This window comes from Canis lupus, chromosome 36, assembly GCF_003254725.2.
Source record: "Canis lupus dingo isolate Sandy chromosome 36, ASM325472v2, whole genome shotgun sequence".
Classification (NCBI taxonomy): Eukaryota; Metazoa; Chordata; class Mammalia; order Carnivora; family Canidae; genus Canis; species Canis lupus.
The window spans coordinates 24,907,113-24,931,809 of NC_064278.1; the positions used below are offsets into that span (position 1 = coordinate 24,907,113).

The following is a 24,697-nucleotide window of genomic DNA, read 5'->3' on the forward strand; positions in this document are numbered from 1 at the left end:
GAGCAGCTACTGTGGAGTGAGACTTCCCTTAAGGCTTTTATAGATGATATTTCTTAGGTGATCTTGATGGAATGTCTGCATCAAAATATTCACTGATGTCTGAGAAGAGAAGGGTGGTAAAGTGGGATAACAAGTGGAGTAACACGATTCTCACCCTTCTAGCAACGTTTCCAATAAAAGCTAGAAATATGTAGCTTAATCATCAGACTGGGAATGCCTGTCCCCATTGATAGCTGGAGACCCAGTGATTTCAGTGGCCTTAGCGTGCTGTATGATTATGAACTCAACCTGCCTGCATATATAGTAGATTAGTTCGCTCTCTCCCTTGATTTCTCAAATTTCTGTAGTAAAGGAATTTTATTATGTAAGTCTTTAGGTGACCTCCATCTTTTTCAGTATAATCAAGGAAATGAATGTATGGTTTGATTAATAAATATATTTTATGTGTATTTTATATATTTATATTAAGGTATACAAGGACATAGCTCAGTGAAGTGCCATTTGCTCCAAAGCAATTATATTTTAACCACAGCAGGCTATTGACTGATCCATATATGAATACATTTCTACTGAAAATCTAAGTACAAGCAAACTACACAACTATCCTGATGTTATGGTAGTCAAGAAGTGGATTGATTATTCCAGCATATGTTAATTCTTTGTTAGAGTGCAAAGTCTTTGACAGGATATTACCTTTTGCATGTTTTTATTCTTAGAGGTACTGCAACTCATTACATATGGCAGCAATCAATATTTTTAAAATTTATGGACAATGTGTTCTCAGTGCTATTTAAAGAATTCTATAAGGGAAAATCTGAGATTGTTCTATTGGTGTTGTGATTAGAGCACCTGTTTTGGGGGGTGCTGTCCTTTCTCAGGATGTTAGTAGTGCCAGGTACTGGCAATTCTCTACTTTCTGAACCAAGCTTACCAGCTAGAGTGGTAATCATTACTGTTGGTGGTGCTGGCTTCATTGGCAATCTGTGCCTCTGTCTTACCTTCTCCGTCCTCAACCCATTTCCCACACTGGTAGCAGAGGGGTATTTCAAAAACATAAATCTGATCATATTCCTTGCTTAAAATTCTTCTGTGTAAGGCTTTTCTCATCCTTTTTGGACTGTAGATTAGGTGACCCTTCTCCTTCTATATTTGTTTATACATCCATCGGAATGCTCATCCCCCACACTGTGTGTGGATTTATGGGTCATGGACTGTGACATTGGTATTGACTTTCAGTTTTGTCTCTCCAGCATCTTCTACATAGCAGACCCATGAATGGATACATTGAAATGTCTATACCTCAGTATCCTTTTTCATCCAGTAAACTGTATAAATATTTCTGGCTCCACTATTTGTTTTTTTTCCTTCTTACACACAGTAGGAGGACATGGGCCTACAGCTCAGTTTTCAAGTGGCCATAAATACAAATTTCTGTAAAAGTCTAAAGAAGGTGGACTTTGTGTAATTTCAGACATGTGCTAATTTGCACGCTTGTGGGGTGCCTTATTTTATGTAATTATCTATAAAAATGGGGCGTGGAATCTTCATTATTTCTAATACAGGTAGCACATGCCCGTCCAAGTGAAAAATTTTAAGCAAATTTACTATTTCTCTCCCAAATACTTAATTAGTCACTTCAAGACATTTTTGATATTCTAGCCTTTGTCTTTAGGTGGAGCTGTTAAAGTTAAATAAGTGTGAATATCTGTCAAATACAGTTCTTGCAAGAGTGCACGTACATTTTATATATTGTGAGAAAAGCATAATTAATAGCTAATTAGGATAATGAAAGTAATATACACCAGATGTAGAGAAGACCTTGTGGAAAATTAGTATGAATTAGATAACATGTGATTTGGTCAAAGCAAGCTTGTTGAGAAGAATTAAAACAGTGGACATGTGGAGGGACAATCAGTGGCTGTCTAGCTCCTACACCTAGGGAATAATTTAATCAAGTTTGCTATTGTAATACTCAGGGCTTCAAGCTGTTCCGTTTTCACAAGTTGATAACTTGGGATTTGGGCCTTGATTTGCAGCATTCCTATATGGTCAAAGTTTCATGTTGAGATGATCACTTATCAAGTAATTTAATAAAATCATCTCCATGTATAAGAATGGAAAAGTAATAAGAGATCTTGAGCACTCTGATTCATGCTCCAAATCTTCCAGGTACCATGTGATTAATACAAATTTAATACTTGGTGTCTAACTCATTTTCTGCTTAATGTTCATTGACTGGCAATGTTCTGATTTCCTTTCTTTTTTCTTTTCCTTCCAATTGTTCACCTGAATTTATTATGAAAGACTGAAATTCATTGATTTCTTGACTGGTTTATATAGCTATATTTTGAAGCAACATATATGTAATAGGTCAATATCTAACATCTATTGAGATCTTAAGTGCCAGGCATTGTGCTAAGTATTTTACAAACCTCATGCCACTGAATTCTCATAACAATTACTATAGGTATCACAAGAATTGCCATTATTTCCATTTGCAGATGAGGTAACTGAGCCATAGACATATGAAATAATTTGCCCAAGGTTATACAGATAGTATCGTAGCCGTCCATAGGTAATAAAAACCTGGTCCACTAACAGTACTTACTAGAAGCTCTATTAATGATACAGTCATAGATCTACTCAGGAACTGAATGAATATAAACCTCAATTATGGCTTAAGGTAATATGTCTAGCCCTGGTACAAACACTTGACTCTCTCTAATGGTCAAAAGGAATTTAGTTGAATTTACTTTTTTAAAATGAGAAGACCCGGGGCTCCTGGCTGGCTCAGCTGGTAAAGCATGCAAATCTTGATTTCAGGGTTATGAGTTCAAGCTCCATGGTGGGTATAGAGATTACTTAAAAATACAATCTTAAATAAATAAATAAAGTGCAAAAACCTGTGGATTGGGTATTTGGAAGGTAGAATCAAACTGTGATGTAAAAGCTCACACATCAAAGTATAGCAACAATTCTGGTATCAAGAAAAGGAAAAAAAGGAAAGCAAAAACTGCATAATTCCATGTAGCTAGACTATATCTACTGATTGTTAACTGCCTTCTCCAATCCCGAGATCATTTCTACATTTAATTTTTGTGGTGCTTTAGATACTTGTTTTATAAATTTTCCATCAACATGTCTTATTTCTTGCACTTTGTCTTCTGAATTCTGATCTAAATCCTCATAGATTACATTATCAGTAAAATCTTCCTTGCCCACCTACTTACATAAGGAGAAAAAGAAGTCTGTTTTGTTCACTATGCTTTGAAAATCTCATTTCTGTCTAGAGAGGGCTGGGTTAAGTTCTAAGAGGTACCATGTTTTATGCATTACCTGACTTCCATTTTTTTTTTTTTTTGTTTTCATAGTCTTGAGATTTGAGAACAACTACTTTCAAAGTTACCTTCCTGTCAGCTATTTTACTGTTTGTGCATTTATGTATAGTAAAAAATAATTTGGGTAGTATGTGGTACAGTCTTAACATGGAGGCTAGTGAATAACCAAATGAAAAAATAATAGTTTTTAAGTAGAGAAAATATTTTTAAAAGAAAAAAATCATGCCTGCACGTAAAAATTCAGATTAAAATATGTGAATTGACATTCAGTGTAATGAACTCGAAAGCTGTTTTTCTGGGGACCGAATACAATGAATTTTAAAAGTCATTCAGAAAGGCTTTTTGGCCACGTATAAATAAGATTAGGAATGAGAAATGCTGTGTAAAAATTAGTAAGCAATTAAATTTAAAAGAATATCATGCAGAATGGATCTCAAATGGTACAATTCCTGTGGAGTTGATAAACAATCCAAGAACTTTCTTTGTGAAGTGTAAAACCACAATAAACTTAGGGGGAAAAAAGTAACAACTAATAAAATTCAGTAAAGTAACTCAGATAAAATATTAAATATATAAAACAAATAACTTTCCCACATACGATTTATGACCTACTTAAAATATGATTGGAAAGCCTCCATGAAGAATGGAAAAAAGGATATTTTTCATGATAAAGATGAACTCAAATGAATCAAATTGAATTAAAATGTTACTGAGATATATAAAAATATAAAAAGAAAAAATAAATGGAGATTTCCTATTTATACAAGTTTACCACAGGGAAAGGTTAAATAGAATGAAATGTTGATTAGTACTTTGAAGCCATTTACAGCAAATTTATAATGGAAAACGCTTATGTTAGGTCAAGTGATTAAAAAGTCTGCATAGAAAATACCATGAAAGAAAATATGTCCAATTGTTAAACTATATAACTAATACAGGATGTATTCTTAAAAATATTTTCATATTATTTGTGTTTTTCCTAATAAACATACTCGCTTTTATAATTTGAAAAAATAGACACTGTATTTTAACAATTGAGATGAAAAGGTAAATACTTGGTTTACCTTTTCCATGTTTGACAATAATGCAGAAAAGGAGGAACTTTCTACATAGGTCTTTTTTTATTTACAGGCTTGTTTCTATTTCTAACTTATGGTTTTAAATTCCCTTAGAAAGATGTGCGGGACATCCTCACCCCAATTCAGATTGAAGCTGCCTACCGCCTGGGGCAGCACGTCATCAGTAAACGAAGTACAGAGGAATTCCCACCACTTCAGCCAATTCTCCAGCAGAAGAAAGAAAGAGACATAATTGAAAAAACAGTAAGAATATTTTCCCTTATTCAAAACATTGTGTGCCTGTAACTGAAGTAAATTTTTAAAAAACATTGCATAATGCTGGGGAAATGAACTATCTTGCTGAATTCTTTAAACATTTTTTACGATTTTTTTTAATATAAAAAGATTTATGGTAGGTCTTGTTTTCCATTTTTCTTTATTTTTTATATTCCCTTTAGGATATTGAACTGAGTATTTTTAAAAACATGCATTTAGTCCCAGCAGTGGCTTCCCATATACATGAGATGTTAATTTTCTCTCCTTGATACCTTGCCCATGAGGAAAAAATCTATCGCTAGGGGAGTGCTTATAATGACAGTGAGTCACATTCATGAGGTTTATCTTCCTCTTTTTCATTTTCTGTCTCCTTCTCTCTCATTTGGTCTCCCTCTCATTCACTCTACCCAGATTCACTCGTGTCTTGGTAGGCACGTTCCCTTGCTGGCTTTTACTCATTTATAAACATAAGAATTACTGTTACACAACAATTTCTCTTTCAAATTCAACTGTAGGCTTTTCAGCCACGTCCCAGGACCCACTGCATTTTGAAAAAGGGATCGTGCATTCTAACCAGTAGACAGCCTTTTCTAGTGTATCCCCAGATATCTCCCATTCCACTAGCAGTGTGTTCATTCCCACAAGTCCAGTTGTTTGCACCTTTACTGTACAGCAGCACAGAGGCCTAGTCAACAGGATGGTTGGGGGCATGGTAAAAATGTTCATTAAGGCATTTGCTAATGCCACGCAGACTGTAAAAGGCAGAAGCCAGGGGACACTCAAAGGGCTGGTTCGTCCTAACTGGTCTAGACCGATTGCTTCTAAGTCACTTGAAGGCATTTGAGCTTAGGATCCGTACTCTCTAGGCTAGAAGGCTAGGTCAGATGAACATCATAACTTAAGGCAAGTTTTCTCGATACCCTTATGAATATATGTATGGAAATCAGTGTTTTTGCTCTTCTTTTGAACTTTAGTTGTCAATATCAACTCTTCTTAAATATGTTTAGGTATGAAAAACACAATATTTGTAAATTCATAAGCCAAAACCTTAGCAATTTGTAGTTATATTAGAGCAAAATTCTACCTTTCGATTTTTAGAGCAACATGCTCTATGAGTAAGAGGGATAGAAAAAAATCATAGTAACCTAATTGTTTAGGGAAAGATTTACCCTACCCTCCTGCTTCACCAGGTCGAAGCAGTCTGTGGTCTGACCCGCTATTTGACAACATGCTAGTCACCGTCCATTAAATGAGCCTACCTCCTCCTCTGACTTTCTAGATTTAGCATCTCTCTCTTTTTACCTATTCTGCTCAGCTTCCTTTTTATCTCCATTCTTTTGTCTATCTATATGTCAGGTTTTCCCATGTCCCTTTTAGTATCTCTGGGTCCTATTATAATGCTCCAAGTTAAATAAATTCTGGAACCCTTAGGGTCAACTATCACTTAATTTTGTTCAATGTGTCCTCAAAGTAAAATGTCTAAATTTCTACTTTTATTTTTTAATTTTTTATTTATTTTGAAAGAGAGAGTGAGCAAGCAAGCATGAGCCGAGGGGTGGGGCAAAGGGAGAAGCAAACTCTATATTGAGTAGGGAGCTCAATATGGGGCTTGATCTCAAGACCCTGAGATCATGAGCTGAGCCAGAGGCAGTTGCTTAACTCTCTGAGCCACCCGGGTGACCCCATTTGTTGTTTCCAATTAATATAAGCTTATTGTCCTACCATCTGTGAAAAGTAAGTGCCATGTTTATTTGTAGTAAGTGGGATCAAATTGTAGCACCAGAAAAAAATGAGAGGAATTCAGCAGAGAACATTCTGGAAGCACGGGTTTTAAATATTTATCCAGAGTTTGATTAAACTCATTTTTTTCATAACAATTTTAAAAGAAACAATACTTTTTTTCCCCATTTAAAAATTTAGGCTTTAAATTTATCCACTGGAAGAATTAGTTCCTTTAGCCTTCCAGTTATCCTCTGAACCTGTGACTCATCCTCAAACTGAACTCTTCCAAAGGGACAGGATAAGGCATGATCAATTTTATTTATTTTTCTTATGTATCATAGATGTCTTATTCTTAAAAAAACAAAACAGGAATACACCTACTTGTCGAACTAATGTAAAAAATACTGTCCTATTTTATTTTCAGATAAACTTTGCAAGATTTTGTGCCCATGAAAATTGTTCTGCTGATTTACAGGTTTCTGCAAGAATTGGATTTTTAAAGTAAGTGTCGTTTAGGGTTACTTGCCAAGGTGGGCAATGGGTGTGTGCTTGGGAGTTCCAAAGAGGGGAAAAAGTAAGAACTGCCCCTGGGGGATTAGCAGTGTTCAAAGAATTGAACAAGAACACGTCCTACTGAAAGAGGTGTAGGGATCTATGGATCCCTCACAGAACCTATATACTCAGAGGTGAGCACTTTTTGAAGAATGAGAATATGTGAGCCACCAGGGTTTTGTAAAGCGTGTTTTCATCTTTTACTGACCACTCAGAAGGTATTTTGGGATTTGGCTGCGCCTTGGGTTATCATTTTTGTAGTTATGTTTTAGACCTTTGTAAATGCCTATTCATAGAGTTTTGGTGGCAAAATGAGCTCACGTTCACTAACATAATGCTTAGTGGTTGGTTTGGTTCTGTCATCCAAAAACTGATTACGTAAGTCAGACTGCTGTACGAAACAAAAGAAATCCCTAAACGTATAGGACACACTTGAAAGGGAATAGGGCACCTTGCTTGTCTCAATTCATGGAGGGGAAGTCATAAGAGGAGACACACGTATCCGGCCTACCCGGGCCACGGTGAGAATCAGACAAACGTTAGTTGTTGTTACTACTTTGTCACGGGAGATAAACCACTGCAATTTCGTAGCATGTTTAAATAACCCGATTTTGAAATTGGTGTGCACGCTAGAGGGAAGATGTGAGAAGTGAGGACTGGAGAGCGAGAATCGGTCCTGAGGTTGAGGGCTGCTGTGTACAGGAAGCGCAGGAGGTCGAGGAGGCATCAGTGACAGGACAGTGCGAACCGATTTTTGGGGAGGCGGGGACGACATAAAGGAGACAAGTTCAAACTGGGGCATGTTGAATTCGGTGGGATTTCTATACTCAGCTTTCCACTTGGAAATCTTGTTCAGGATCGTTTTTGGGAACTGTTTACACTTCAGTGATTTATGAGCATGGGGGGCAGGGGGCTGGGAGTGGGGAACATGTGGAAATGCGAACTTCAGAGAGAGGAGAACTAAGGATCAAATTGGGGAGGGGACAGTTTTATTTAAGGATTCTAACAAGGGACGCCTGGGAGGGGAGGGCTCAGCGGTTGACCGTCTGCCTTCAGCTCAGGTCGTGACTCAAGGGTCCCGGGATCAAGTCCCGCATCAGGCTCCCTGCATGGAGCCTGCTTCTCCCTCTCTCTGTGTCTCTGCCTCTCTCTCTGTCTCTCTCATGAATAAATAAATAAAATCTTTTAAAAAAATCAAGATTCTAACAAGAATCTGGAGTCTCTGGGGGAAACTGAAAAAGGTATCCTCAGAGAAGTAAAGAAACCAGATCCATAGGGAAAGAGCTAGTGGAGAGGACAGAGAGGGGGACTGAATATTGTAAACTTTTGTAGAGAGAGACCAGACAGCGCAGTGCCTTGAGGAAAGGTCATGGGGATTGGCATTTAAACTGTGGCTGCTGGGTGAGAAAAGGATGTCCCTGGTGAGTTTTTAAGGTGGAGATTTCACTGCAGATGCAGCCAAGTAACAGTCAGTGTTTAAGTGGAAGAAGAATATACGAGTTGGTTCAAACTTAAGAATTTTTATGTTTATTTTATGATGAAAGTTGTTATTTATTTAATCATGGGAAGACATGAACAAGTGTGAGGGTCAAAGTCAGAGGGGGTAAAAAAAACAAAAAAAAAAACCCAAAAACCTAAATTGATGAGCAAAATGTCCTTGAGTCCAGGGGGCACGTTTCAGACTCTACCTGGACTCTCCTCCTAGGCACCTGCAGGCTACTCCCTTCACCTTTTGCTTTGAAGCTCCACATTGCATTAGACTCTCTTCCCCTCCTACTTCCCTAGCTCTTCCTCAGTTGTCTTTTGAGGATCTTGATTTTGGGCTCCCTTGGCTTCCTAAACCCTTTCTCTCTCCCACTTTCTCACATGGTTCCCCACCCCGACCCCCACCATTTTCCCTGGACAAGCCTCCCCACAGCTGTGACCTCACCTGGCCTGTCTACACTGCTGATGCTCAGCCAAGTGTCTCAGAGCTTCACGCCCACACACCCGGCTGTCCATTAGACATGTCCTCCTGGGTGCCCAGCCACCGTCCACCAGGGACACAGCCAGTAGTCGCCGAAGCCAACAAGCTAGAGCTCAACCTGCATTATTCTCTTCCTTACCCCCCACATACAGTAAACCCCCTATGTTCTGTGATACTACCCCTGCAGGTGTACCTCATATCCATCATACTCCTCTCTCTGCCACAGTAGCTCCCAACCAGGTGCTCAGTATCCTACCTGGATCACCAAGCTTGCCCACTTTCTGGGCTTCTGGCTTCTGATTTTGCATTTATTCTAATCCCCCTACTGTGGTATTTTTCGAGGGTGAGCTTTCTAACGCTGATAACGTGCTCCATTGGCTCCTTAGAACTTACAACCTCAACCTAATGCTCTTTCTCAACCGTGCCCGGGGATTTTTTTTTCCATCAATGACAATACTTCTAGTCGTTTGGCCGTGCACACTTTCCTGAGCCTCTGTATCTTTTTGTTTCTCCTAATTACCTACCTGATTAACTCACATTTGTCTTATAAATCTCAGCTGTCTTTCTTTGTCTCCAGCTACACAAACCCGAGTCCTGCGACCCCGGTCCTACTGCACTTAGGCTCCCCATCCTTATTGTCTGTCTCCACGCTATGCCGTGAGCTGCAGCAAGACCGGTTTCTGTCTTTTCATCTGGGTGTTGACAGTGCCTGGAATGCTGTAGGTGACTAACGGTTGTTTGCTGGGAAGGGAACAAGGTCCTAAGGAAACGGCATACAATGGGGTCAGACCCAGCTGGAGGAGTCGCCTTAGAGAAGTTAAGTTCTCCTTACCTTGAGCTGAGAAACTATGAAAAGGTGCTTGGCATGGATTAAGAAAGCTCAATGTGGAAGGAGGGGAAAAACAGAGAGTTCGGGGATGGCCGGGATAAAAAGCAAGTGACTATATGGAAAGTGAGGGCTCTGAGGATGGATTTGGGAACTTGAAGGGAATGGGAAAAGATTCAAAATAGCTGTTACAATAAACGGAATAGGAATGAGTAAAAAGGTTGACAAACAGTGTTGAGTACCCTGCTGGGGTGGGATCACATATGGCAGAGAATAAATTAATTCTTTTCACTTAGGCAATGCCAGTATAGCCTTGAGCATCCACAGTTGAGGGCCAAGAAGCCCTAACCTATTTGATTTATAATTGGACTTTATACTGAAATTATCCAGATTGGCTGCTCAGAGAGTCCAAAAACAATGACTACTAACTACTTTGTACCCCAGCATGTAATGCGGTGCCTTTGTTGAGTTATGAGATGAATAATTTACAACCTTCCCATTCATGTATTTATTTTCTTCCTCGAGTGCTTCATTTTCTTGGTGTTTTTGCTGTCGCGGGCCTTTGATAAGCTCTCACCCACATGGCTCCTCTTCTTATCTGAGCTACAAATAGGTAGTGTTTTCGTTTTCTTAAATCAGGCACTCCCACTGTCCCTTTTGTCATCTTTCTCTGCAACTGCTCCAGCCTATGAAAAAAAAAAAAAATGGGACATTGAAGTTTATATGAAAATCTTACTAAGAATGTTTCTTTCCTGAAGAATGAAAATACATCCTTAAATTAAGAGATGAAATCATAAAAAAAAAAAAAAAGAGATGAAATCATGTAATGATTACTTTGTCTTCAGTGCATACTTTCTCACAATAAAATTACATTACCTACTTTACTTTTTTTTTTTTTTTTTTTTTACTTTGAAGTGATAATATTTCTTGATGTCTGTGAAATCCATTATGGTTTTAAATGGCAGGTTAGGCGGTATCTCTGAAAGTGTCATCTTTGAGTCACCTTCATGAGAATCACCTGAAATGTTTAATTAGAAATACAGTTTTCTAGGCCGCAAACCCCACCCCCCACCCCCAAGTCAGAACCTATGGGCACCAGGCCAAAAAAGCTCACTACTGATCAGGCTACGAGTCATTTTTATCAAACTAAAATCTGGGAAGCAACGTGGTGGTGAAGAGTTTGAGAGCTGGAGTCAGGCTTTTGAGAAGTAGCCTTTTGAACTCCCCGAACCTCTTTCATTGATAAGAAGGTAAAATAGTACCTACTCTATGAGGTGGTTTCATTTATTTATTTATTTTTAAAGATTTTATTTATTTATTCATGAGAGACCCAGAGAGAGAGGCAGAGACACAGGCAGAGGGAGAAGCAGGCTCCCTGCAGGGAGCCCGACGGCGGGACTCGATCCCGGGACCTTGAGCCAAGGGCAGATGCTCAACCACTGAGCCACCCAGGCGCCCTGAGGTGGTTTTAAAGAAGAAAAAAAAAAAAAAAGTCATGCAAACTGGGTGCATAACACAAAGCCTGAAATACATGAAGGTTCGTAAAAGTTATTTTTGAGAACATTGTTATTGGGATATGTGTAAACCATGATTTAAAAAAAAAAAAGTTTTACTTGGGCCTCGAGATGAAATACTGCCACTGAATCCTCTACATTTTCTGCATGTGTGCTGGTTATTTGTCTGGAGTTTAAAGTCTCTTTATGCCCCCAAGAAAGCCACCGACGGCCTGGGCCATGGTTTGCCGCTTTGTGAGGTTGGACGTGGCTCGAACGTCGGCATTAGGTGTAAGTCCCACGTCTTTGGCGTCACCTAGGAGAGCCATCGGCTGTCTCTGTTAGGTAAAAGATACCTTGTTTGAGGAATTTCCAAGTGCAAACTCTTCTAATTAACCTTCAGGCCTGCAGTGAAGGGTACAGTCCATGAGACGACAGTCGGCCTGGCCTGGCCCACCCCGCCGGCACAGTAAGCGCCTGCGACCCTTTGCTCGGCGCGCTCCTGCCCGTAACCCCCGGCACTAATGCGTCTGCGGGCCTCAGAGCTGCAAACCCGTGTAGGCAAGAGCGTTGCTGGGAACTGCTGTGAGCGGCCGCCCCCGGCCCCCCGAGCCGCACGTGCGCACGTGAGGTTGAGGCCTCTTCCCGCCCGTCTGCAGCTCAGCACAACGAACCCTGGGCCCGCGGGCTCGCGCTGCAAGACGAGGATGAGCAAAGACAAGTAGCTGATGGAGATTGCAAATATACTAGCAAGGGTTAGCCATCACGCAGGCGCGTCCAAAACCAAGCCTTCCCCGTAGACGGCTGGGCTACGTGCCTCTACTTCCCTTCCGGCCCCCCGGGCGTGTGTCTTGGGGTCCGTGGGGGAGGCTTTTCCTGAGCAAGCGCCTTCCTGTCAGGACTGCTTTCCACCGCAGGGGGCACCACCTGGTGAATCGTGACTTAGACGACAAAGGACCGTGATTATTTTTGCATAAAAAGCAGGAGGCGGCCGCAGGGTTCACGGGCAGCTTCCCAAACTGGACACGCGTGGTCACCTTTCCGGTTCTCTTGGCTTTTCCCCCCACGGGCTCCCCAAGGCTTGAGCAGCATCGAGGTTCCCAACAAAAGAAGAGGGACGAAGGCCAAAACCCGTGCCGCTGAGCGGCCGTCCAGCAAGGGGGTGAACCTTCACTCTGCGGAACAGGGCCTGGTCACACGCTCACCCCGGCCGGCCCAGCTGCAGGGCAGTGGGGTCCTCATGACTGTCGCAGCTCGGTCAGAACGCGGGGGGCTTCTCTTCTGCTACATCGAGGGAGTCCTGCCTTCTGCCTAAACAATCTGGGGTTCTTCTAGCAGATTCGGGAGGTGCCCGTCGGGTAGACAGCGAGCAGTGCCCAGACTCTTCCACTCTCCTCTTTGGCTCCCCGCCGCCCCCCCAGAGCACGTCTATCAAAATTATGCATTTTTAAGACGGAGATGGTAGGAATCTATGCCTCACGGACGTCAGAGTCTTGAAAGATGAATTAGACGCTTGACACAGTAAAGCCTGCTAACTAACTGTACGTCCCGGTCTCGGATCTTCGGCTCTCGTCCTCGGGACCCCAGGGAGTCCGCCCTTATTCAAGTGCCATCTCCCCAAATGTCCGTCCCCTGACATGTTCTCGTCGATGAGAATTTTCTAGTGTTTTCTTTCTCCCTGAAGTCAGTAGCACAAAGAGGACGCAGGCTCAGGGGCCTGGAGGCCGCTTGCCACCGGCTCGTTTTCTGCCGGAGAGATGAAGCCTGCACCTTGACCTGCGACAGCAGGGACCCCTGGGGTTCTGTTGTTTGGCTCCGGCCTTTGGTTGAATGTGATTGTAGGCGGGGTGTCGCTGTGCTTAGGGCATGGAGTGGGGGATGTGGGGCTGCTGTGTTTAAGGCACAAGGGGGGGATGTGGGGTCACTGTGTTTAAGGCACAGGGGGGGACGTGGGGCCACTGTGTTTGGGGCACAAGAGGGGGATGTGGGGCTGCTGTGTTTGGGGCACAAGGCGGGGAGGACATGGGCCTGCTGTGTTTAGGGCACGGGGGGGACGTGGGGCTGCTGTGCTTAGGCCACAACGGGGGATACATGGGGCTGTGGTGTTTAGGGCACAACAAGGGGAAGACGTGGGGCTGCGGTGTTTAGCCACAAGCAGGGGGGGACGTGGGGCCGCTGTGTTTGGGGCACGAGCAAGAGTGACCCCAGGCAGGTTCCGCGCACAGTGGGGGGGAAGCTGGGCACCACGGAGCCGACTCCTCCACCCTGAGGCCGCGGCCCCCCTTGAGGATCATGGTTCCGTCAGCTCTGACCCTCCTTCCAGAAGAGAGCCACGTTCCCACGGCAGGGCTCAGGGGCTGGAGCCACCGTGTGCCCGCGTGTGCCCCGCCCTTCCCTGCGGGGGGGACAGTAACTGAAGGCAGGCGGCACAGGGCGTTTTTCTCATGCAGGTACCACGTTGTCTTGATCTGGGCACTGCTTTCATTTAGTGTATTCAGTTTGTAAAAATTCACGGAGCTGTGAATCTAGGACGTGTGTGTTTTTCTGTATGTGCTATCTCGATAAGTAAGTGTAAAATAGGGGGAAAAAATCAGAAGAGGGGAAGAACTCTTAGGTATAGGTGGACTGTGCGGCTTCTTAGAGCTGTGCCGTTAGAAGTAGAAGGATGGGGAGAAGGGTCTGTAACGTGTTTGCACATTCTGCAGTTCATATAGTTCTCAAAAACCACTTCCAGGGGCGCCTGGGTGGCTCGGTCAGTTAAGCATCTGACTTCAGGTCAGGTGACGGTCTCAGGGTTCTGGGATGGAGCCCCGAGGGGAGCCTCCGTGCTCAGCGGGGAGCCTGCTTCTCTCTTTCTCTCTCTCTCTCGCTCCCTCCCCCCACACGTGCATGTTCGCTCTCAAATCTTTTTTTTTTTTTTTAAGAATTTATTTATTCATGAGAGACACACAGAGAGAGGCAGAGATAAGGCCAAGGGAGAAGCAGGCTTCCTGCAGGGAGCCCGATGCGGAACTCAATCTGGGGCCCCAGGATCACGCCCTGAGCCAAAGGCACTCTGCCACTGAGCCCCCCAGGTGCCCCTCTAATAAATATATTTTAAAAAACAAACCATACTCTTCCCAGTGTTGATGTTGCCATAGATTTATTGGTCAATCCATTAGCTCAGTTGCCTCGAAAGTGTTAGGTTGTGCGATGGGGTACAGATCACGCGAAGGTAGTAGCAGTGGACGTTTACTTAACGAGACATTTGGAATCCATATACCTTCACGGAACAGAAAAACCTAGTTATAATTTGGTAGAATTTATACTGATATTGAGGAGGGGTAGCAGCTGGTGTCGTCGGGGAGAGCAGTGCCGAGTGCTAGGGCTTGGCTATGAGTATCAACTGGAAGAACTTCTGAGAACTTTTAACACCTCGCTCAGCCTTGTGCAAGCACAGATCAACCAGAGACCTGCGGAGGGGAAATGTCAAGGTCAGAGAGAGCGAGAGCTTGAGGTAGATACAGAACCAGGTGTTTGGACACCTGTTAGCAGGTGCGTGGCTGCAGCGAAGGACTGAGTTGTGCAGAGGAGGGTGAGGCCTCCCGTGCTGCACTCGCACGTCAGCCCCCCGCCCCGATGGCACTGAAGGACATTCAGGCACGTGACAGGGTCGAGTTTGCTTCCTGGAGAGTGAGCCTCTCTGGCAGCGTGAGAAGGGGACTGGAGAAGGGCGACTTGGCGAACCCATTAAGGGTGTAATCCACGTTAAGTCGTGTTCCGTCATGCGGTGTTCCTATCTTCATGTTTACAAATAATCATCCTAAAATTATTAATAATAATAATGTTTACAAATAATCCTAAAATTAATAATGTTTACAAATAATAATAATCCTAAATAATGAGCATGGTAGGAAAGCAAGAAGCAACATGCCTTTGCTACCTTCAGGCAAAAGTGGTTCCCCTGCCTCGGTGTCCCAGAGCCCCTCACTCACAGCTCTTTCCCCTGGGTTTATAATATTTGTTTACACATCTGTCCTGTACTCCAGGGTGCGGATCTTTTAAACTATTAAACTATTTCTGTATCCGGGAGTAACGAATGTGATGATTATAGAGGAGCTTTCAGTCCCAGGCGGTCCGTCGTTCATGGGTCTTCAAGCAATGGTCCCAAGCATGCATTTTGGGTTTTTTTGTTTTGTTTTGTTTTTTTAAAGATTTTATTTATTTATTCATGAGAATACATAGAGATGAGAGAAAGAGGCAGAGACACAGGCAGAGGGAGAAGCAGGCTCCATACAGGGAGCCCGACGTGGGACTCGATCCTGGGTCTGTCCCTAGGATCAGGCCCCGGGCTGCAGACGGCGCTCAAACCGCTGAGCCACCAGGGCTGCCCCACCAAGCATGCATTTTGAAACCTGTTCTTAAACTCTGTTCTCAAGCACCCTTTGTTTCCAATCAATTCACAAAATGACTATTAAATGCTGACTCCGCATTTAGCATTTCCATAAATAGCTTATTCAGACACTAATCTTCGGTACAGATGTTGGTTAGAATGGTAGAGTGTAGACTGGAGGAAACCCTCTCAAGTGCCAGGTGAGTATTTGCCTTTCTTCCTGCTAGGATTAGCCTCACCATGCTTTGTCTTGGGTCACATCCATCAGCTGTTGAACCAATGTTTCTAAATTTTAAATTGCTCGCTATCTAAGAATGTCTGTCTTGAGGGAAAGCTTATATAGAATCGCTGTGTGAGTTTTCTTTGGGCTTTTCTCATCCTCTCACTGTAAGGAGGACGGGCGGTGCAGGCAGTTACCCGGAGGCCTTAGAACATTCCCGCCGTCGTGTTTCATACAGAAATGAATTGTGCAGAGGCACGTGCATGAGCCACGTCTTCAAAGTAGTAATTCTTGCTCTCCTGGGTGGTGGCTGAGGCTTCAAAATGCTGAAGCACCTCCTCCCACCTTGCAGACCTGGAACCAGAGGCAGAACTGAGCGCTCCCTCCTCTGCTGGCTCTGCAGCAGCCTTCTCTTCCCGGTTCACAGGGTGGGGAAGCGCGGCCGCAGTTCCATTTGTGAATTTGGTCTGGTTACTGCACAGGTGCCCAGGCGGCCTTGGGCAGTGAGCTGCAGTGCAGCAGGTTGTGGTGGCCCCACTGCGGGGCATTGCAGTCCTTTCCCCGGGCTGCGCTCATGCCACCAGAACATCCTCTCTTTTGGTGGGAAGTCGTCTCTCTCGTCGCCTTTTCCCAGTTCTCCCCATTTCCCCCTTTGGTTCAGGCAGCAGCTGGTTTAAGGTTTTTTTCAAGGGTAAAGAAAGAAAAAGCTCTGCGTTTAGAGAAATGCATGTGAAACAATGAGGAAAATAGGCTAAAATTATAGAAATGAAACAGGATTAACTTAATTATAACTAATTAAAAATAACAAGTTTCCTGGGTCATAGCTGACTGAATTTATCTGAAACGTGAGAAATGGAGTTGTTTCTAAGATGAATTTGTATCCACTTGCATGGAGTCCTCGCCCCGTGGTATTTTTTCCAAATTGGTATTTTTTCCAAATTGGTATTTTTTCCGAATTGGTATTTTATGTTGAGGATAAATGGGGAGATGAGATTTTTATTTCCCCAAAAAGAACTAACTATTGCTTAATTTTTAGGCCACATGAAAATAAGACCTATGTTGCTGTTGGGAGCATGAAGACAGTGATGTTGAATGTGTCTTTGTTTAATGCTGGAGATGATGCATATGAAACGGCTCTGCACATCAGACTCCCCTCCGGGCTTTACTTCATTAAGATTTTAGATCTGGTAAGTATGGAAAACCAGAGTTCTGTGATACTATATTTATTCTTTTTTTTTTTTTTATTGTAAATGGTATAGGGGTACCTGGTGGCTCAGTCTGTTAAACTTCTGCCTTTGGCTCAGGTCATGATCCCAGGATCCTGAGGTTGAGCCCAGCAATGGGGCTCCCTGCCTCTCTGCCCCTCCCCGCCCCCACACACGGGTGCCCACACATGCACGCACGCACGCACTCTCTCAATAAAAAAATCTGTAAAAAAAAAAAAATGTAAATGGTATAATCCATTTCATTGATGTGAGGCCTTAATATTTGAGGTACATGCGGACTTACCACTCGAGTTTCCATTGATTTTTGAGACTTCCATGAATTCATGCTCCTCATCAAAATGACAAGTTGCTTGGTCCCTGAGTTCCAAAGAGTCCGCGTCCTGCTTCCAAACGTTCCAGTGGGAGAGACCCAGTTGTCCCAGGCAAGGTGCTTGGGTGCCGCTGCTTTCCTCACTGATAACCTCGTCTGGTGCCACCGTGCTGCTCAGTCTTGGCTGCGGTCCCTGAGCAAGCAATACCGCTCCTCCCAGCGGGGCTCCCCGAGTTACCGTTCTGCATTTTAGGTTCACATGCCCAGTCTCGTTCCCAAAGAACTTCCAGCCGAGACCTCACGCACATCAGTCTCCACGGATTCAGAAATCTTGGTGCCAACCGGGTCACAGGCAATTTGTCTTTCCCTACAAGAGTTTGAAGCACCTAGAGACCTTTTCTTACCACCTGGCCTCCGTCCTGAGCCCTTGAATCTATCCGCAAGGCAGCTTAATAAGGTCGATTTCAAAGAGAAGAGCCTCAGTCACTTTCTCCTTTGATGCCTGTCTTCTCCCTTAGCAATGTACTCCTCTCTCATCCAGAGACTCGCTCTTCAAGCCAAGGGGCATTTAGAGATGCTCTGACCTCTCCAGGGTATGTAACCCTTTCCTCTAGAGCACTGGGAGCCTATTTGCAATAGTCTGAAGGACTGAGGCACCTGTGTATGTAATATATATTATCTAGATCAATGGTGTATGTGGTACATCTATGGTGTATGTGTCTGCCTCTGTAGCATTTGTATGTACACGGTATTTCTATCTATACACCTACAGTCTATAGATACAGCATGACGTGTATTTCCCTGAATATTTGAGAATATATATATATATATACCCACATCCCATATATGTATATACATCCTATTGTGATGCCAGTTACTATAATTATATACCCTTATCACATTCTCACATCCCAGACAAAATGAGATAGGGACTTCGTGAGTTCCTGGCTTCATGATTTTTCCAGGACCTGGATCTTGAATTCAATAGGGAATACAAATGTGGATGAAAGCTTCAAGCCCAGGAATTATCCTGTGGAGGATTTGCAGGAGTGTTAAAAGCACTCCTAAACCTACGTTACAGACTTCTCCTTCCCTTCTTACCTAAAGCAGCTGTTCTCATTTTTTTCCTTTTAGGAGGAGAAACAAATAAACTGCGAAGTAACAGACAGCTCTGGCTCAGTCAAACTTGACTGCAGCATTGGTTATATATACATGGATCGTCTCTCAAGGGTAAGCATTTAGCCTGAACAGTTTTTGCTTACTAACGTGGGCATAAAATATTTTCTGGGCTTCCCCCCCCCCATTTATGCCACATGCAAATATATAATTTATTATGTATTTGCTTAGGGTAAGTAGCTAGGCGATGAATTAAAACTCCAACTGGGCTTGGGATCTTTGAGATTGTGTTTATATTCTTGGCAATGTTCACTGTTAAAAAAAAAAAAAAGTGGGGGCACATGTTTGTGTCAAGATGGGCATGTGAACGTGTCGATCAGAATCCTACTCCCCTGTCTCACCCTCCCCAACACTCCCCCTTCCCCTCTCCACCCCAGGTGGTCCTATCTGCCAGGCATGTTACCTCTGCTATACAAAAAGGTGTGACTGGCAAGAGTCCTCACTCAAGTTGTTAAAGCATCTCTAATTTTGTCAGTCTGGACCTGCCTGTCTTTACATCGAGAGGCGCCTTTGTCTCTGAGTGTCACTCACGGCAAAGGCTGGTGCTTTAAAATTGCCACAAACCCGACAGCTGCCCCCTTAGCTCGCTGCCTGAGTGAGGAGTAGTCTGTGCTTCTACAACATAGTCTCAAATATCTGCATTCCACAGAACACAAACAGTAAGGAAAACTTAAATTCAGGTGATTAAAAAAAATATTTTTTAGATTTTTTTTTTAAAGGGGCCTTTCCCTCTCTGTGCTTTACAGATGGATATCAGCTTTCTCCTGGATGTGAGCTCACTCAGCCAAGCCGAAGAGGATCTCAGCCTTACAGTGCATGCCACCTGGTATATCTCATCGTGAAAAAATAATGGGGCTAAAGGAGGTAGACCCCTGACTTTAGGGTGGGAGGACTTAGGGGAACCATGGAGCTGTGTTTCCATTGTCTGCAGGAGAAAACCTCTCTTGTGTGAGCAAAGAAACAACAACAACAAAAATCTCTAAACATTTTGGGGGCAAATAACACAGTCCGTCACGGGAGCACGTTTCTACCAACCCTGTCATAAACATTTCTTCCTACCACATCCACTTTGCCCCCACTCCTCAAGCCTTCAGTATACCGAACATGTGATTCGCTCTCTCTGAAGATGATTTTAAGATTTTATTTATTCATGAGACACACAGAGAGAGGCAGAGACACAGGCAGAGGGAGAAGCAGGTTCCCTGCAGGGAGCCCGATGCGGGACTCGATCCCGGGTCTCCAGGATCACCCCTGAGCCGAAGGCAGGTGCTCAACCGCTGAGCCACCCGGGCGTCCCTCTGAAGATGATTTTTGTGTTTGGGGGATTCTCACGGGGTGTGTGTTCTGTTTGCTTCTCTAGTGCAAATGAACGGGAAATGGACAACCTGAACAAAGTGACGTTAGCAATCCCTCTCAAGTATGAAGTCATGCTGTCTGTTCACGGGTAAGTAAATACTGAGGCCTCCTGTAAAGCTGAGAACCGATGTTCAAATTCTGTTGCTTATGTTAAATTGATCAAAAATATATTTAAAAACTTTTAAGGAGAGACCCGGGCTGTTTCTGGCCCTTACCACAGACCTCGGTGTTGCATTCCCTTGCTTAGCTGTTCGTTATTTTAATGCCCTCTCTGGTCGTTACTGAGACCTCCTCAAGCTAGTACCCAGGTGGGATTTCTCACTGGAAAAGCTCCATAAGCCTCCGGCAGCTCACGCCCAGCCTGTCAGCCTATTCTGTGCAGACCAGGGCCCCAGAGCGGGGGGTGTGCAGTTGGCACGATCATGCTTTGTGGCTGCAGCAAGTGTCAAGTTCAAAGAAGCGGAAGCTTGGGCAAATCTCCTCTCCAGAACCCGCGTCTACCCGTGAGACAAATCGATTGAGATACGAGGGAGCCAAGCTGCAAGATGTCCCTTGTCCACAAGCTCTTAGTCCCCGCGCATCATGGAGCGGCTCACCCCTAGCCCCGGAGCCAGCATTCACTGGGTGCCCACAACATTAGTGATTGTTTACGTGGACCTGCCTCAGATTCAGGAAGGAAACGTGGGGAGAAAGATTTCAGGAGCATTAAGAAAACCACTAGTGATTCACTGGAAGTGATTCAGGCTAGGAGTCTTTGTTTAAAACCGTATTTTTAAAGGAACAGAAGCTAGGAGATACCGAAACACTAGACTGATGAGCTTTTCCTGTTGCTCCTAAATATAAACCACCCCCAATGGTTTTTAACCACCCGCAGAGATGGCATATAATTATGTAAAAATAAAACGATGTCTGCAACTGAAAGGACTGAGGATCACGTTTGCGAGATGAAACAAACAGGAGAGATAGAGAGGGGGCCGTTCAGGAGGGCAGAACCGAATGCATCACGGAGGAGGAGAGCAAAGCTGATGCCAGCTTTCTGGGTTTTGAAGCCTCATCTCACCTTTTCTTGACTTTTTTTAAAAAGATTTTATTTATTCATGAGAGACACACAGATGCAGAGACACAGGCAGAGAGAGGGAAGAGCAGGCTCCATGCAGGGAGCCCGATGCGGGACTCGATCCCAGGACCTCGGGATCACACCCTGAGCCAAAGGCAGATGCTCAACCACTGAGCCACCCAGGAAGCCCTTTTCTTGACTTTCTTAGGATGAGTGTCCTCCACACACAGCTTTGGGCGAGGAATGTTCTGCGGGTATGAAACTGCCTCAGTGTACAGCATTCCAATGTTTTGGTGTAACCCTCTCTTACTTTGCATTACTTCACGTTAGCTGCCAAATATGAGCAACTTGGTGGAGCTGGGACTCCCAAGAATAATACTTCTTACAGTTCACTGCTGTCTAATTACAGAGGAAGGAGTGACAACCCTATATTCTTAACAACAACAACAAAAGTTTCCTATACTCACTGACATTTGAACGGTTCCCCAGCCTTGGGGCTCAGTACAAATAGCGAGTGGGAACTGGATTATAGAAAGATGTAATTCAAAAATAGGTAACAAAAACCAAACAAAAATAGGTAACATAGATTGATCTATGGGAAGATATTGGAGCGGTAGGGAAAAGCTAAGAAATCATCTCCTCTTTGTCAAGTTTATATGCATCATTTGAGGACTGAGGGAAGGAATGGCCAGTGGACTGAACCAGGCAGTGCTGGGAGGACAGACCAAGGGTGTCAGTGGGAAGAGGGGCTGTCCCTCAAGTCCGAGCATGTGCCTTTCTGGTTTCATTACATTTCACTCAAGTTTGTATCTTAGCAAGAAATCTAAAATCTCCAGTGGTGCTTGGAAGTCCTCTGTAGCCTGGAACATCGTCTTAAGTAGCATTACTTAAGGGCTATGCAATAACCGCGCCTAGAGAGAAAGACTGTTTATAATAGCTCATCAAGGAAGACAAGTTAAACTTGAGTTTTCTTTCTTTCAGGTTTGTCAACCCAACCTCATTTATATATGGGCCAAAAGAAGAAAATGAGCCTGATACGTGCATGGCAGAGAAAATGAACTTCACTTTCCATGTAAGAAAAGTTGTTAATGGTATTTGTGGTGAGCTGCAAGCTTGTCATTGCTGCATTGCTCCAGAGGACGGCAGAGGCTGTGCCGCCTAGGGACCCACCGTGGTGGCTGGTGGCAGCGGGCTTGTTACTCCATCCCCTCTCCTCCTGGGTTCTTGCTCCCCGCCCCCCCGCCCTTGCCTTTGTACTGCTCCTGAAGCCCGCACCTCCTTACAAATACAGCGGGAAGGAGCAGACGCAGGAACAGAGGCAAATCGCAAAACAGGCCAAGTTATGGGAGGAAGTGAATCTGCTAGAGACGCACACAGAAATCAGGAGGGGCCAAGGGCAAGCATCTTTGGGTGCAAATCCATGAAATCTCTTCCTGGTTCAAGCCGTGATACAAGCACTAACATTACCCAGTAAAGGGAGCTCTTACCTGCTGCGCCTGTTTAAGGTCTGCTTGGTCGGCCTTGTAGGCCAGAGGCACGTGACCAGTTATAGATGATGTGTCACTTATTGTTTAAACAAACAAAAAGAGTATCATCATCCAAACATAGTGATATAAAGCTAAATTAAAAAATTTACTGTCAAACTGAAAGTTTTGGGAGCATTGGAGATAATGTCCACAAAAATATTCTTAGAACCCAAAGCACTGCTCCCAACATTTAGAGCTACATGACAATCTACAGAAGGTGCGTGAGTCTGGATTTAGGTGCATTCAGGCATTTTGTAAGGCAGTGCTTTCAAAAAGGTAGGTCAGTGGGGCACCTGGGTGGCTCAGTCGGTTAAGCCTCTGATTCTTGGTTTTAGCTCAGGTCTTGGTCTCGTGGTTGTGAGATCGAGCCCCGCGTTGGGCTCTGTGCTCAGCGTGGAGCCTGCTTAAGATGCTATCTTCCCCTCCCCTAAAATAAATCTTTTCTTAAAAATTGAAAAAAAAAAAAAAAAAGTAAAGCATAGGTCAGACTCACTTGAAGTATCTATTCAAAATGTAAATTCCTGGGCATTCCTGCCCCAGATCTATAGAAGAATGACCTTGGCGTCCTGGTGACCCTACGCGCACCCAAGTTTTTGTTGTGTTAGTGTACAGTCGTGTTGAAAAACCATAGCCCTGTGCTTCGGAGTCCCAGGAAGTGCTCCTCTCAGAGCCCAGTGGGAGTTCTGTGCTCCGATAAACTAAAACAGAAACTGAGCTAGACCCTAGAAGGCCTGTTTCTTTACTCAGAATTTAGGGGAAGTGTTTTTCAGTCATTTAATTGGAAGGTCTTTTCCACGTAAGTTAGGGTTGCATGACTGGGCCTGGCCGTCCTCTCTGCAGCCTGGGGGAGTCTGCAAAATTGTGGAGGTTCTTAGAGGTCTCAGTGTTACCCGGAAAACGAGGATGAAAGATATTTTAGGTTAGACTGATCATTTGCTGGCATGAGGACGACTCTGTCCAGAGGTCTGGGCAGCGCTGGGTGTTCATCCCTGAAACCGGCTTCTGCAGCTGCCCGGTGCTCCGTGGCCTAGCAATTTCCACCAGCCAGCGACATGTTCTCTTCCAGGTCCCGGGCGGCCTGAAGCTCATTGCAAATCGAGGAGGCTGCCTCCTTCACTCAGATTTCGGGGCACATCTCTTTTCTGAGTTACTGTATCGGTTTCATAGCTAAGCTCTCAGGCGGCAGTTATTTTGGGCCAATTTCCTTCCTCAGCGGCAATCCCCAAACTTATTAATAATGAAAGAGCCCCTACTTATGCATGCATTATTATTAAAAGGCTGTTGTATTTTCTCGTCCCCTTTCTGATTTTTCTGAGTGCATCAGCATGATTATCCTTACCCCGAACTAAATAAAATATACTCTTATTCACTCACTGCCAAAGAGGATTATCCTCTCGGCGGGGTGATTTTGTGAAACGTGAGCATTGGAGGTAGGACACTGGAGCTTTAATTCTTGTCACTTTATGGCCATCCTAGGTACATCATGCATACCTCTGAGCCTTTTCCTGAGCTGCAGAATAAAATGTCAGCTCGTGTCACGGGATTTGTAGTGAGGATCACTGGATTGTGGGTTGTTAGGTACATAAAGTGCCACACAGATGCATGGTGTGGTCTTTTTCTTTAGACTATTTCTGCAATAACTCTCAGCCTGGACATTTTAGCCTAATCAATGTCAAAAGGAGAGGGCTAGGAATAATGAATAAATTATTCGCAAACTTTGCACAAAGTTCTGACATATGGATATTCGGTCTCCCCTTGCAGCTGCCAACCACACACGGCAGCCGCTATCAATGTGGTGAAGCATCCGGGCTCAGCCAAAAGCTTATTGATAACTATGCTTGCATTTATGAAAAATGTTGTTTACATTTAAAAAAGATTTTTTTTTCTTCTTATCAGGTCATCAACACTGGCCATAGCATGGCTCCAAATGTTAGTGTGGAAATAATGGTACCAAATTCTTTTGCCCCCCAAACTGATAAGCTGTTCAACATTTTGGATGTCCAGGTAAGAACGTGTTCCTTCCTTTATTCTAAATCATGTTGCTAAACAGACACATCTGTTAACCTGTGTGAGTCACACTCTCAGCTATGAATTCACCACGCATTTACTGAGGCCACTTTGAATATTATACGTTACTTTGGGACTGTCGGATTACGGGGACCTCTGCATCTGATGTATATGGTCTGTAACAGAACCCTGCTCTTCACTGCATTTTCTTTGTGA

At 43.9% G+C, this 24,697-nt stretch overlaps 2 protein-coding genes across 5 annotated transcripts in view; one reads left to right on the top strand and one right to left on the bottom strand.

Annotated features, from left to right (window-relative positions):
* The window catches only part of ITGA4 (integrin subunit alpha 4), an 80,011-nt gene that overhangs the window by 47,124 nt on the left and 8,190 nt on the right, over window positions 1-24,697 (top strand). For both annotated transcript variants that reach the window (XM_025460382.3, XM_025460383.3), the window contains exons 16-23: window positions 4,511-4,660; window positions 6,819-6,895; window positions 16,860-17,010; window positions 18,494-18,589; window positions 19,282-19,361; window positions 19,896-19,979; window positions 21,930-22,020; window positions 24,371-24,478. In XM_025460382.3, the coding sequence (XP_025316167.1) occupies window positions 4,511-4,660; window positions 6,819-6,895; window positions 16,860-17,010; window positions 18,494-18,589; window positions 19,282-19,361; window positions 19,896-19,979; window positions 21,930-22,020; window positions 24,371-24,478 (837 nt within the window). The remainder of the gene's footprint in view (window positions 1-4,510; window positions 4,661-6,818; window positions 6,896-16,859; window positions 17,011-18,493; window positions 18,590-19,281; window positions 19,362-19,895; window positions 19,980-21,929; window positions 22,021-24,370; window positions 24,479-24,697) is intronic.
* Window positions 10,175-24,697, bottom strand: part of CERKL (ceramide kinase like) — a 129,593-nt gene continuing 115,070 nt past the window's right edge. The window contains exon 14 of one of the 3 annotated variants that reach the window (XM_025460385.3): window positions 10,175-10,424. In XM_025460385.3, coding sequence (XP_025316170.1) covers window positions 10,399-10,424 — 26 coding nt within the window. In that variant the 3' untranslated portion in view covers window positions 10,175-10,398. Of the gene's footprint in view, window positions 10,425-14,346; window positions 14,494-14,531; window positions 14,684-24,697 lie in introns of those variants that run through there. The other 2 variants (XM_035697466.2, XM_035697467.2) reach the window with 2 other exon arrangements.